General features: G+C 39.1%; 1 protein-coding gene across 1 annotated transcript in view; it reads left to right on the top strand.

Moving 5' to 3' along the window:
* Positions 1 to 13,157, top strand: part of CD109 (CD109 molecule) — a gene marked incomplete at its 5' end in the record, with an annotated part of 79,930 nt that overhangs the window by 23,647 nt on the left and 43,126 nt on the right. Inside the window, 6 exons of the mRNA XM_082480744.1 lie at positions 5,296 to 5,335; positions 5,970 to 6,054; positions 8,847 to 8,943; positions 10,022 to 10,157; positions 11,048 to 11,157; positions 12,861 to 13,100. Coding sequence (XP_082336870.1) covers positions 5,296 to 5,335; positions 5,970 to 6,054; positions 8,847 to 8,943; positions 10,022 to 10,157; positions 11,048 to 11,157; positions 12,861 to 13,100 — 708 coding nt within the window. The remainder of the gene's footprint in view (positions 1 to 5,295; positions 5,336 to 5,969; positions 6,055 to 8,846; positions 8,944 to 10,021; positions 10,158 to 11,047; positions 11,158 to 12,860; positions 13,101 to 13,157) is intronic.

The raw sequence follows: 13,157 nt of genomic DNA, 5'->3' as shown, positions 1-13,157 counted from the left end.
ACTCTTTTTGATTCTCTTGGTTACAAGTGAGCTTATGCCCTGAAATACCAGGTCACATGGGATGGGCTTTAGTTTGAGGTTTAAGACGAGTGATGGAGATTTAGTTGGTGTTCAGTGAAAGCTAGTGAGTGACCTGGGTCACTCTGAGTAGATGTTCCTAACTATTGCCTGGATATTTCTCGCTGTTCTGCTGTCCAAGGGAGGTACAGATTTTTTCTGTGTCACATATAAAGTTTTATGGACGCACCAATGCCCTTCTGATAGCAGAGGTCACTGAAAACTTGGATTTACTGCTAAGGAATACTTAGTATATGTCTGACATTTTTAATAGGTATGCCTGTCCTTAACTAGCACTGCTTGCCCTGCATCCATATGGGATCCAGTGCAGCTTAGGGACCTATTCAGGAATTTAGGAGCATCTTCAGATAGCAAACCCAGGCTGATCTCCATGTGACTTAGCTATCCTGATGGCACAACCTGAGCTTTCTAGTTAAACAGTCAGCTGTCCAGCCTTTCTATCTTGAGTTTCCCTCTTGTCTTTAAAGACTGTTGTTAAGTCGGTAAATAACATTTCCCTTCCAGTGGTTACAGATCAGTTCCCAAGTGTACCGAGTTTGGATTCCTGGAAGTACTGCCTCTGAATCCTGTTTTAAATCAGGTTCTGGCTGCTTGCTGCTGTTAAACATCCTGTAGTAATTTTTAATAAGAGTTCAGGTGTTAGCACAGCTGTTCCAAGAAAACTCAAGACAGAGTAATTACAGTCTGGTTCCCAAGTCTCCACCTTGTATTTTAGTTGGATATCTTATATTTCCTGTTGTGGAGCCTGGTGCTGAAAGGTTTTTAGTTGCTGAGTTTTAGTAGTAGGCATCTCCGACCAGAAGTTGTTCTTAGTTATAGGGCAGTTTGTAATCTAATTTATGGAAGCTGTTATTTGGAAATTTATGATCAAATATTGAAGAGCGGTAAAGTTTCAGGTGCAACAAGGGATTTCTAAAATATTTTTGAAGACACATTTTTTTAAAAGCTTCAGCTATAAAGCAACTTTCAAAATCAACTGGGGTTGATGATACACTTTACACTTTGAATTTTTTAACTTCAAATTTCACATTTGATCCATTGAGTTTGAGGTTATATCATTACTTAAAAAAAGTGTCACCCTCCTTCAAAATCAGACCGCACGTAAAACCTTTGGAATTGGCTGTGTATTCGGTAGTTTGCAAATGAGCACTGATATTTAATCAGGATCCGATAGTGTGAATACTGGTGACATTGGTAGGTCTCTGCTTAGTTTCTGGAGACCGTGCTGGTGGATTTGAACAGAAGTTTGGTAACTCCTACAGAGTTTTATTTCGGGGTTTATTTCCTGCGTGTGAAAATAAAACATGAAAATGATCATGAAATGCTTCTGTTAATTCTGTCTAGCTAAAAATCTATTTTCTTTTGCTGCAAAGCAGAAGCAGAGGCGTGTTTCTGACACGGGCCGTGAGATGGCGATGTAGCCACGGGAACATAGCCGGGGCCAGAACTGCGCTTTGTCAGGGCAGAGCCCTGAGACCACGCCTGGAGTCTTTCCTAATGCTATAACTGGTGACGCACATAAATGTCAGAAACAAATAAGAAAATGGACCCGGACCAGATTCGTTTCAGGGACTTCCGATTGCCGAAGAAGAAGAAAAAAATTGGGGGGAGAACAATTTCTGAGATCTCACTTGTTGGATTAGACCCAAATGACTTCAGACGGGACTGGTTCATCACAGCAGAGCAAAATTTGGACTGTAGTTGTTAGTGATTCTTAGATGCCAGGGTCCACAGCATCTTAAGGCTCAACTGCAGAAAGGTTCCATCACCCTCACGATACTTACACGGATCTCTTTTTGGCACTGTTTTCTTAATACTTCTAGGCAATGTGCACAGAATGTAATAGATGTTTTGCAGTTTAAGAAATACTGATTTAGAGCAAAATGCTAATAGTCTGGAAGGGTCAGTGTGTTTAAGAAGAAGGAAAAGGCATGGAAGGCAAAAACTGTACTAGAATAAAGCAGCGCTGGAAACAAGTGGAATAGGCATGGTGTTGTTTTCCTATCTTAAAAAAAATATATATCTCTCTTGGGCTATATATATAACTAACTGCTTGTCTCCAAAGCCACCACTCCTGGAAACTGGTTTAACAACTTCCATTCCAAAATATTTGAACAATATTTGTCAGAGAGACAGCCATGCCCTGGGGAACTTAAATGATACAGAGTGGTTGAAGTGCTGTTAGTTGTCCTATTCCAAACCAGTTTGGCTGAAAAGCATGTGTTAGTGGGAAATCTGGCTCAGTGTTCGAATTATCAAGATGATCTAGTAGGGTATTTTCCTTTCCTTGCACTGTGAAGCATGGGTTGCTTTCTGTCATAAAGGTTGTCATTTTAGAGAAGGTGCAGCCAAGAGCACTAGTCTCACTTTAATGTCTGTTTTCTACTACTTACAATTCTCTTAGCTTTTAATTTTTTTTTTTTTTTGACTTCTAAGGTAATGTGAATCAAAATCTCATTTACAAGGGAGGTGCTTTTTCATCCTGCCAGCTGTGGTAATGTTCTGTTCATGGTTTGCTTAATGGCAAGGGTAACACGTATATGCTTAACGTTGGAAATAGAAGATGTACAGAGAACTAGGCATGAGACAAATTCACTACAGGTCATTTTCCTAAGATACCTGCGTGTCAGTGCTGTAGCATTTTGTGTTGTAAGGGTAATGATCAGAGGGTTGGAGCACCTCTCCTATGAGGACAGGCTGAGAGAGTTGGGGCTGTTCAGCCTGGAGAAGAGAAGGCTCCGGGGAGACCTTATAGCAGCTTTCTAGTATCTGAAGGGGGCCTACAAGAAAGCTGGGGAGGGACTTTTTACAAGGGCATGTAGTGATAGGATGAGGGGTAACAGCTTCAAACTGCAAGAGGGGAGATTTAGATTAGATATGAGGAAGAAATTTTTCACTCTGAGGGTGGTGAGACACTGGAACAAATTGCCCAGGGAAGTTGTGGAGGCCCCATCCCTGGAGGTGTTCAAGGCCAGGCTGGATGGGGCTTTGAGCAACCTGGTGCCATGGGAGGTGTCCCTGCCTATGGCAGGGGGGTTGGAACTCGATGATCTTTAAGGTCCCTTCCAGCCTAAACCATTCTATGGTTCTATGATCTGCACAAATATTGTGGAAATAGCCAATTCTGCATATATCTTTTCAAAACTAGGAATACAAACATGGCAATTATTTTGATGGTCAGTGACTTAATAATGAAATCAGTAGCAGTCGGATTTTTACTTTGGTAAAAGTCTTTTGGTAGAAAAAGTTTAAATATAGAGGTATAAGGGGCCTGGTCTTATATATATAATCTGCATAGTCGTTGATCATGGAAGAGAGATCTGCTATAACTGTTTCCAGCTTGGATCCAAGTCCTAAGGTTTTTCCCACAGGACTTCTCAGTTTATGCTCTCTTGCCACAGACGCTCATTCCCATCTGGCATATCTTGATGCTACCTGACAATTGGTTATCCATATTCAGTCTCCTCTGTCCCACATTTCAAACCATGTTCACTGAGATGCTCCAGCATGTATAGTCACTTTTAGTGGTGTCACTGTTCTCAGGAATAATCAAAGTAATCAGACTTCTGAGCGCCACAGCGACATAACGTCATCATGCAATTGAGCAGCAGCTGGCAATATTAACCTTTCAAAATAGCCACCTCCTAGTGACAGACTGTTGTCTGTCTTGATCTTTCCCCTAACCCTCAGAAGAGTCTTAAGCAAAGAGGCAAAATAGGCTTAAAAAAGGAGCCTCTCCCTTCCTGATCTTTGGGAAGTGGAGACTCCTTTGTTTTCTCAGCCCATTCTTCCAGTCCAGCTGAGCTCAGATTTTCCTCTTGGAAAATCGTTGCTTCAATGTAATCCCTGTGTCAAGCAGATCAGCTGAGATTCAGAGCTCCAGTTCTGGACGCTGCTGGTAAATCACCTCATGCCATTGCCCTGCTGATGGCAGCTTTTGGTGCGATGCTGTAAAAAAATCATTGAACGAGGGTTATATGTCTCCAGACAAATAACATATGTGCTTGGTCAGAATCATAGAATCATAGAATTATTTAGGTTGGAAAAGACCTTTAAGATCATCGAGTCCAACCATAAACCTAATACTGCCAAGTCCACCACTAAACCATGTCCCTCAGCACTGCATCTACACGTCTTCTAAATACCTCCAGGGATGGTGACTCAACCACTTCCCTGGGCAGCCTGTTCCAATGCTTGATAACCCTTTTAGTGAAGAAATTTTTCCTAATATCCAATTTAAACGTCCCCTGGTGCAACTTGAGTTACTCTCACTTTAGCAAGGAAAAACAATTGTGTAAGACTATAAAAAGCAAAATTCATGTGGCAAACTACCATGACTTTTTGGTCAACTGTCATTGAACCGAAGAACAAAAATAGCTGCTGAATTTTTTAATGATCAGAGAGTTTAAAAAAAATTAAAAATTATTTTCCAACAATGTGCCATATATGGCCCGATGCACCATATCTCAAAGATATGCCAGAACATGCTTTCAGATACCCTCCTGAGGAAAATCAGAAAATAAGTGAAAAAATTAGCAAAATAGGAAAATAGTAGAGAACACAAGAATATATTGTATAGTTGTTTAGTTCTTCCATTATTTTTAACTAACGAATAAACAAGGCAGAAAGATATAACCCAAGAATATCTCTGCTGAAATAAGTGTGCACTGTAGACTGTAACAGAATTTTAGCTGCCTTTTGAGTAAATGAAAAACCTTAAGATTAAACATGCTTTTGAAATGGTCTTGTCCTGTAGATAGGCACTGTAGGAGCTTCCCTTTTGTCTAGAGATACTTGAGTTAATTTTAAGTGAGCTATTGAAGATACTGCTGGTAGGTAAGTCGTGATTCATCCTGATGACTGTGAGTACTTATGCTAGATAGTTTTATGCTAGCTAGCTCAGATATTTGGTTCTTTATACAGAAACCAGCGGTATGTAAATTTTTGCAGATCAGAAGCTCCACAAGCTCTTCATTATATATATTTACAATCTGCTGCTTGTGAGCTGTGTCCTTCTGTGGTGCAAATATATACTACTGGTTCCTACAGGAGCTCCACAACAGGAGCTGATAATGGTTGAGCCATGATTTAAAATCACATTATGTCAGAAATTGTAATTTAACTTGAATATGTGTGGGATTTGGCCTAGAAGGTATGTTAAATTTGCTAATCTAACCACAATTGTATGTATTTTCTCATATGATTTTTTTTCAATAGGGTCAAGTTCATTATCAAAGATTTAAAGTGATGGAATATGGTAAGTGTCACTTAAGGGCATTCAGTAGTGACCAAAATTGGTAGTTTATTTTCTATTAATTTGGACAAGTTTACCTTGGCTAGCACGAACCTTTTGAATACTTCCAGAAAGTCTAATTTCCAAATCTCTTGCTTCTCTGAGACTGATGCTGTGTCCTGGAAAAAATATCGTCTTATCAGCTGCCCTGTTTATCTTTGGTAGTTTTAATGACCTACTACTGTAGTGTCTGGATGTCATGCAATCTTTACTTATCTTAAGCCTATGAGATGTGGTTATTGTCCCTCTTTTTCCGGGATCTTGCAGGCAATGCGTTCATCCCAAAATATCTGTATAATATCTGATAATGAAGCTTGTTGATGATTCTGTAAAGTCTGAATAGGCTAAATGTTTTATATTTGAGCCTTACAATCTTGTGTGCAGGCTGCTCTTGTGATGCTTGGTGTTACCCTTTCAACAAAAAGTCTTAGTCTGAGGCATGCATAGGGTTGACTTAAAAATATATCTTAGCGTATATTCCTTAGGAAACTGTAGTAGTCTTTACCATATTATGTGTTCTATCCTTATCCTTAAAAAAAGAAAAAGGTATTATTTCTTGTGTGAATTCAATGCTTTCTGTAATTTTTTTTTTTTTTAGTTTTACCAAAATTTGATGTTATGATAACAACACCATTATACTACTCTTTGAGACAGGAAGACGTAACTGGTGTTGTCACTGCAAAGTAAGTAAATCATTGATACCGTTGTCACCTTCACTCTTAAGAAAATTACTGTGGGTCTCCAAATGTCAAAGTGAAAGCTTACATTTATAATGCTGAAAAAGTGCTTTCTAGTCAAAATTAGTTGGCTGGCATCCATTTCTAGTTATTGGATTTTGTTGTAACAATGTTAGATAGATCTTCAGACTTCTGGTTAAGTTTTTGGACTGGTAAAGGTATATCTAGACTATAGCCAAGACGTTTTTAGCTACCTTATTCAGAAAATTTCTTGAGTCTTTTGCGTATAATGTATATTTTGAGGCATTTTGTTGTTATTATGGCTCTTTTGTGGTGTCTCCAACTTATCATGTGAAGGTCTGTAGGTAGACTAACTGTATTTTATTAGACCATTTGGAAAATTATGCAAACTTCTGTCCACATCCTTTTTGATCAGATTTATCCATATTGTGGATTTGAAATATAGACTTCTTCTGTCTGTCAAAATACCTATACCTGTGAATGGGTGAAGAATTAAAAGCTCTTGAGAAATTCAGAAGAGACTTCACTGTAGACCATTGTATAAATATTGTTTTTATTTTTCAGCTGAACAAATATCTAGACAAAAAATTCAGTATGCTTTAATCTCAAATAGAAATTGATTTTCTGTTGGGAAGATGAGAGACAGATAGAGCTACTTGACAGATCAATTCAAGACAACCTGAAATAAAAGGTCTTTTGTGGTTTATTTAATTCCATAAAATACCTACCTTCTAAACAAACACTCCATTTATAAGTGATATGCAGAAATGATTGATTAACAAGCTATTTAAATTAAATGTTTGGACTTTTGAGAAAAAGTTTCCATATAATATCAGGTATAAACCAAACCTCATATTATAAACCATCTAGGTTTCTCATAAGGGGCAATTTTAAAGAAAAAAGTTTTCCTCATTTTTTTTCCTCATTCTGCTTTCCTTTTGGAGTCCATTATATGCCAATGTGAATTTGTTTTTCTAAGTCATTTTGGTCTTCCACAGGGTACTTGGCTCCTTCATTAGGTACTCTCAAAAGATGTTTGAAAGTGTACCTGTCTGCTGCAATAAATCTAGACTTGGATGCCAGTGAATTGTCTAAGATTGAATCCCAGCAGTGCCAAAATTTGACCGATGCGTCATAGTTATTTATACGGAATGACTTCATTCCTGGTGACTGTTTTTATAGGCGTAATGCCTCTGTATACAAAGAGTTTATATGACCCTACACTTGTAGATGTCATAAAACCCTTTTCCTTTCTCATCTCTGGAGTATTATTAGATTAAGTTACAGTACAGGGATGCCACCCAATGGCAGTACGATTTCAAGGTTAATGGCAGCTTATTACTGTAATTAGGTCTGCTTGGAAAGACTGAGTTGAGGTGCAAGACAGTGTTGTCAGAGTTCTTCCTGTAACTATGCTATTTAATTAATTTTTCCCTCTGCTTTTCAGCTTTGATATTTCATAAGTGGCTGCCAATCAAATCCACAACGACTTAAAAGTACTTAAAGTGATTTTTGGTTTTTTTTCCCTCCTCTTTCTGTGTCTGAATCTGATAATGTCATGGTTTCTTTTATGTGTATCTTGGAAACATTTATACAGAATTTTTTTTTTTATTACTACTCACCAGCTGCAGATTGCTAATGCCATTCTGAAAAGTGAATATGTTGCAGTTTTCAGGTGTGCCACAGCTGCAAATTATGTTTGCCATGTGATAATGCCGTGATTGCTTTGATTGTGATTACTAAATAATTTGAGTATAAATGCCTTGAGATCCCTCATTTTGTATTAGCAGCATTTGGGAAGCATAACACTTGCACTTCCCGCATCCCATTTTAACTCTACTGCATATTAATTATGGTGCTACATTGGTGTTCTGTTCAATAACTTGTTTCCAGCTTAGCTTAATATAGTTAATTTTTCTGCATTCTACAGTTCATAATAATCGTAATAGGTTTATAGAGCTCGTGTGGAGGAAAGAGCAGCACTGTACATCTTCTCTAGGTTTTGGGCTTCTGACTTTAGTGTCAATAAACTGATCTCAGTATTGAAAAGTCCACGTGTCATGTTTTGACCCCAGTCAGCAGCTAGAACCACGCAGCCGCATGCTTGGTCTCCCCAGTTGCGATAGTGGACAGAACCAGAAGAGTAAAAGTGAGAAAACTTGTGGGTTGAAATAAAGACAGTTTAATAAGTAAAGCAAAAACTGTGCATGCAAGCAAAGGAAAGCAAGGAATTCATTCACTACTTCCCATCAGCGTTCAGCCGTCTCCAGGAAAGCGGCACTTCATCACACATGACGGTTACTTGGGAAGACCACTGCCATATGTCCAAACGTCTCCCCCTTCCTTCTTCTTCCCCCAGCTTTATATGCTGGGCGTGATGTCTCATGGTATGAAAGATATATCCCTTTGGTCAGTTGGGGTCAGCTGTCCCGGCTGTCTCCTCCCAACTTCTTGTGCCCTCCCAGCTTGATCATTGGCAGGGCGGTACGAGGAGCAGAAAAGGCCTTGACTGCCTAGCAACAACCAAAAACATTAGTGTGTTTTCATCAGTGTTTCGAATTCCAAATCCAAAACATAACACTATACCAGCTGCTAGCAAGAAAGTTAACTCCGTCCCAGCTGAAACTATGACACCATGTTTCAAATTACAAATGTGTTCTAGCCATGTTTGAGGCCAGAGGAAAATATTTTAGTGTAGAAGCTTTTGCCTTGAGAGCTCTTTAGGAGCCCAAGTCCTGGAGGGAGTGCATTGTTTGACTTTGACTGATGTGTTTCAGGTACATGTATGGAAAGCCAGTGAAGGGAACTGTAACGGTCACTTGCCTTTCTGTCTCTTACTGGACAAATAAGAGAAACATAACAACAACAATGGAGGTGAGACTTCTTATAGAAGTTTGTTGCGTTGTCGACTTTAAGTCTGTGGCTACTTTTGTGGGTTAAATATACCTGGGACCATTCTTGAGTGCTAAGTTCAGCTGGCATGGTCTATGGAGTGACTTGCATGGATAGTGTTAAACTCTCTTTAATTTCCAGAACAAAATGGCTATATTCAAACTGCCCGTTGGGAGTGATACTTGGCTGTTGTTGTCCCTTGAACCGTTCCTGGAAGTTATTTTGGAGAATGCTAGTTGGCCCAGGTAGAAAAAATTCCCAGGAGCCACTGTAGCAGTGTGGGTGATGGAGACCCCATGCCTGGGAACGCTCCCTGGCCCCGTGTGTGCCCCTGCGCACACAGCTCTGCCTTACAAGGCCAGAGGAGACCATTGCAATTGTCCAGGTGGACGTCTAGCATGGTAGAGACTAAAGCATTTTGCCTACTTTTTACCTAGTAATTACATTGAGGTTACTTTACTAGATGTAAGATGGAGCATGCAATTTAAAAAGGCATACAGTTTTGATCTGAAGACTTAAAAGTGTTGATAGATTCATGGCATCCTTTTCTGAAATCTGGCCTTTTACTTTCAAGCTGTGGACTACGTTTAAAACAGGTTCAGTTTCTGCTAAATGGTGTGATTTTCTGTCACATCATTTTCTGTTGGCTGACTTCAGTGCCTTCAGCAGCACTTAGCCTAAAGAAACTTTGAGCTCAGGGATGTTGGATAGGGTGTACCCCCCTCCTCAGGCAGGGACTTGTTCGTTGTATTTTTCTGTAAAGCATAGGGCACCACTGCTCTGGCCATGTGAAGTGGATAATTCTAGATATTAGAAAAAAAAAAGTAACTTTCTCCATAAGGCATTATTGACTCTAAAAAGTAATGAACTTCTATTGGATTTAATAAAAACGGTTACTGAAAGCAAAAAATAAAGGTCAGCGTTCATAATTTTCTGGTGTTGACACTCCAGAACTTGTATGTGGGGAGAGCTACAGGACTTAACCAGAAATAAGCTGTTGTGGATGAGAAGATGTCCTTGGCTTTGCCCGTTCAACAATTTTTTTTTTTCTACATTGCAGATAAACGGATCTGTGAATGTAACCTGTAACAAGCTTATGTTGCAAAACTTGAACACTGATCAGTCGTGGCACCAAGGTGACAGTGATTACACAGAGCCAATAGAAATTATTGCGGTGGTCACTGAGTCACTTACAGGTATGTGGCTGTGCGATGGCTTCTGAGAGAAATCCGAAGAGTAGGTGGTGCTGGAAGAGCTTACCACTATGTGGAAGGGCTTGGAGCTCTAGAAAAACATCACGTGCTGGTGGCAGTACGAACCATCCACATGCAAATATATTGTCTAAAAAAATATATTATCTGAACTGTTGCTTGCGTAGATATCAAGTAGTTTAACCAGCTGTTAACTCAGTTCAATACAGTTCTACATGAAATGATTTATTAAATAACCAAGAGGTATGTTCAGATGGGGGCTTAAAGTCAATGACTGATCACTTTTGATGAGAAGAGCAGGCATAAAGAATTGCTAGCAGCAGTCTGAGTCTTACGAACTGAAGTTAAATCGCAACCTTACTTGTGTATTTGTAAACCACATCAGTAGAAAAAGTTCTCTGTTGTCCACTGTCTTTCCCATGAACTCTTCTAGACCGCCTGATTTGCAAACTGGTCCTTTTTGTGAGTTCACGTTCCACTGCACTTTGTGTATTAGAAAAAAATCATTTGTACAAAATTTCTGCCTGTCCCAGAAACTAGGTTTCATTACAGACTTTCTGTAGGAACCCTGGCAAGGTGAAGTTGGCTGCTTTGAGTCTTTCGAGTTCCTTCCTTGTGTCCTTGTGTCATTCTGACATAATCTGTGTGGAGTAGAGCACTATGTGGTATGGCTTATCTGGCATTGTGCAAGACAGTACCAGTGCACATACCACCTTTGTACTGATCCTTAACTGGAAGGGTGAAGAGAGAGAGGAGTGGAAATGGAGAAAAATATGATAGGATTATTTAAAAATCATGGGCAGTAAATAGTATTGCTGCTAAAGGAAAATGTATGTTAAAAGCATGTTGTCTAAACACATACAATTATTCAACAGGAGTCTCCCAAAATTCAAGTACCATCATATTTCCAAAGCAAAGTGACTATTTTATTGAATTTATGGACTACTCTAGAGTTATAAAGCCTTCTCTGAACTTCATAGCTACTGTAAGTTCTTTTGTTTTATTATGATCTGTGCATAAACAAATGTGACTTCTTCTGCTGTATTTTTGCATAGATGCCAAAGTTTGTTTCAGATTTTTAAGTATAATTTACAGATTTGTTTGCAAATTACCTCTTTTTTCATGATGCACATTGGCAAATACTAAACTTAAAGGTGTTTGCTCTGGAAAAGGATAAAGTGGCAGGGAATGCTGTAGTGTTGGCGGGATATATTTGCATATAGTTTTTCAGCATTCTTATGGAAGAGAAATCTTTTCAGTTTCTGGCTGATTGTTTTCCGTTAGGTGACTGTGCTTTAAAACAACAGAGTAGTTACTGAGTCCCAGCCCTCCTAATTATATTTGTATATGGAAGTGTGTATATAAACACACACACACAAATATATACTTTATATAATGCATATATGTATAAGAAACTAAGCAGCTGTTACAAAATTCGGTAAAACTCAACAAACCACATTGCTCTCAAGTGAAAGTGTCTTTTCTGCCTTCTGTCCTGTCTTTCTCATGCCAGCTGCAGTCTTCTCACAGAAGTATTTCATGTTCTTCATGCTGTCCATAGTCTGCGTTCAGTATTTCTACATTTAGCGGAAGTTGCATATTGCATCACTGCATTTTGCTTGAAAAGGGGAATTGACTTTACAATTCTTGAGCCTTTGCTTTGTAGAAATCAGACTTAAATAACAATAAAATAGGCTGAATATGCACTTTCAGAGTAGATTGGCTCAAGCCGTAGCTTTGTGCTATCCTGATCATTTGGGTCTTTGGTTTTTGTCCTTTTTATTTTCCTTGCCAGCATCCCAGTTTGATTCCAGCTCTGACCTGCTTCCTCTTCCAAAGATGAGCTGAGTGAGAGGTAGCTGAAGCATTTAGCAATGCTTGTAACTGGGAGAGAAGGAAGTATCAGTTATGCTTTCAGAGGAGTGTGAAGGAACAGCTGCTGTCTACGTATGCTGTACAGAGAGAGGATAGGAAAATAATGGCAGAGGAGGAGAGGTAATGGAGTGACAGACCTCTGGATGGAAAAAGAAAAGGGAAACATTAGTTCAGTGCTTTTAAATGTAGAAGTTGAAATTTTAAGTACGTAGTGCAAAAGGAGAGTGGTTTTACTATGGATGAGAATCTGCTTGAATATGGGAATAAAGGTTGATGTAAGTTGTAGGTGGATTGATGTAGGTTGATTGATGGATGCTGGAGAGAAGAAGTTACAGAGTGTCAATTCTGATATATCCATAAAGACATCTGACTCGGTACCATCTCTGCTCATCTGACACATTTTCCTGCACATGATGTAATGTTAGGTTGTCCTTTGTGGTGGTGGTGGTGGTGACATACAAATGACAGAATTAAATATTCAGGCTTTAGGTAGGATATGCATATTTTGCCTGAGAGACAAGTGTTTTCAACAAGAAGAGTAGTCGGGAGAGCTGAAAGGCAGGTCACCTTTTCCGTTCCACCTGCTTTGCTTTTGCTCTTTTTTTACTCCCTGGAGTTATGAATAATTTTGTTCTTGGCTGACTTGCCTGCCTGCAGTGCTGTCAAGGGATTAAATATAAAGTTACTGATGTGTCAGAGATCTGAGGATCCCCTTGTTTTTTTGATGTGATGTGAGCAGAAATATATTGTTACCTGCGTTGTGAATTTTAGTTTTAGACTGTTGATAGATGTTTTCTTTCTTTTTGCTTTTAGCTAAAGGTGACACGTTCTGATAGCAACCAGCTGACAGCTGAAGAGAGGCAGAATCTTGTCACAATCACTGCACAACAGTCAGACCTACTTTTTCACCACTCTTCACTTTCTCACCTTGAGAATGAGGCAACAGAGGAGAGAAACCTGACAGTCCACGTCCTGAATTACACAGTCCCAGAAAACGGAATTATTGATATTGAGTTTCCAATCCTGTCTAATACAAAAACTCTGAGAGTTCAGGTATTGCTTTGTAATATGTTAGTTTGGAACGGCAACACACCAAACTGAGTGTGCTGT

Source organism: Vanellus vanellus (assembly GCF_965231255.1).
Source record: "Vanellus vanellus genome assembly, chromosome: 3".
In the NCBI taxonomy this organism is placed as follows: Eukaryota; Metazoa; Chordata; class Aves; order Charadriiformes; family Charadriidae; genus Vanellus; species Vanellus vanellus.
Note: the sequence above shows the minus strand (reverse complement) of the source record. Positions and strands in the feature narration are given on the sequence as shown.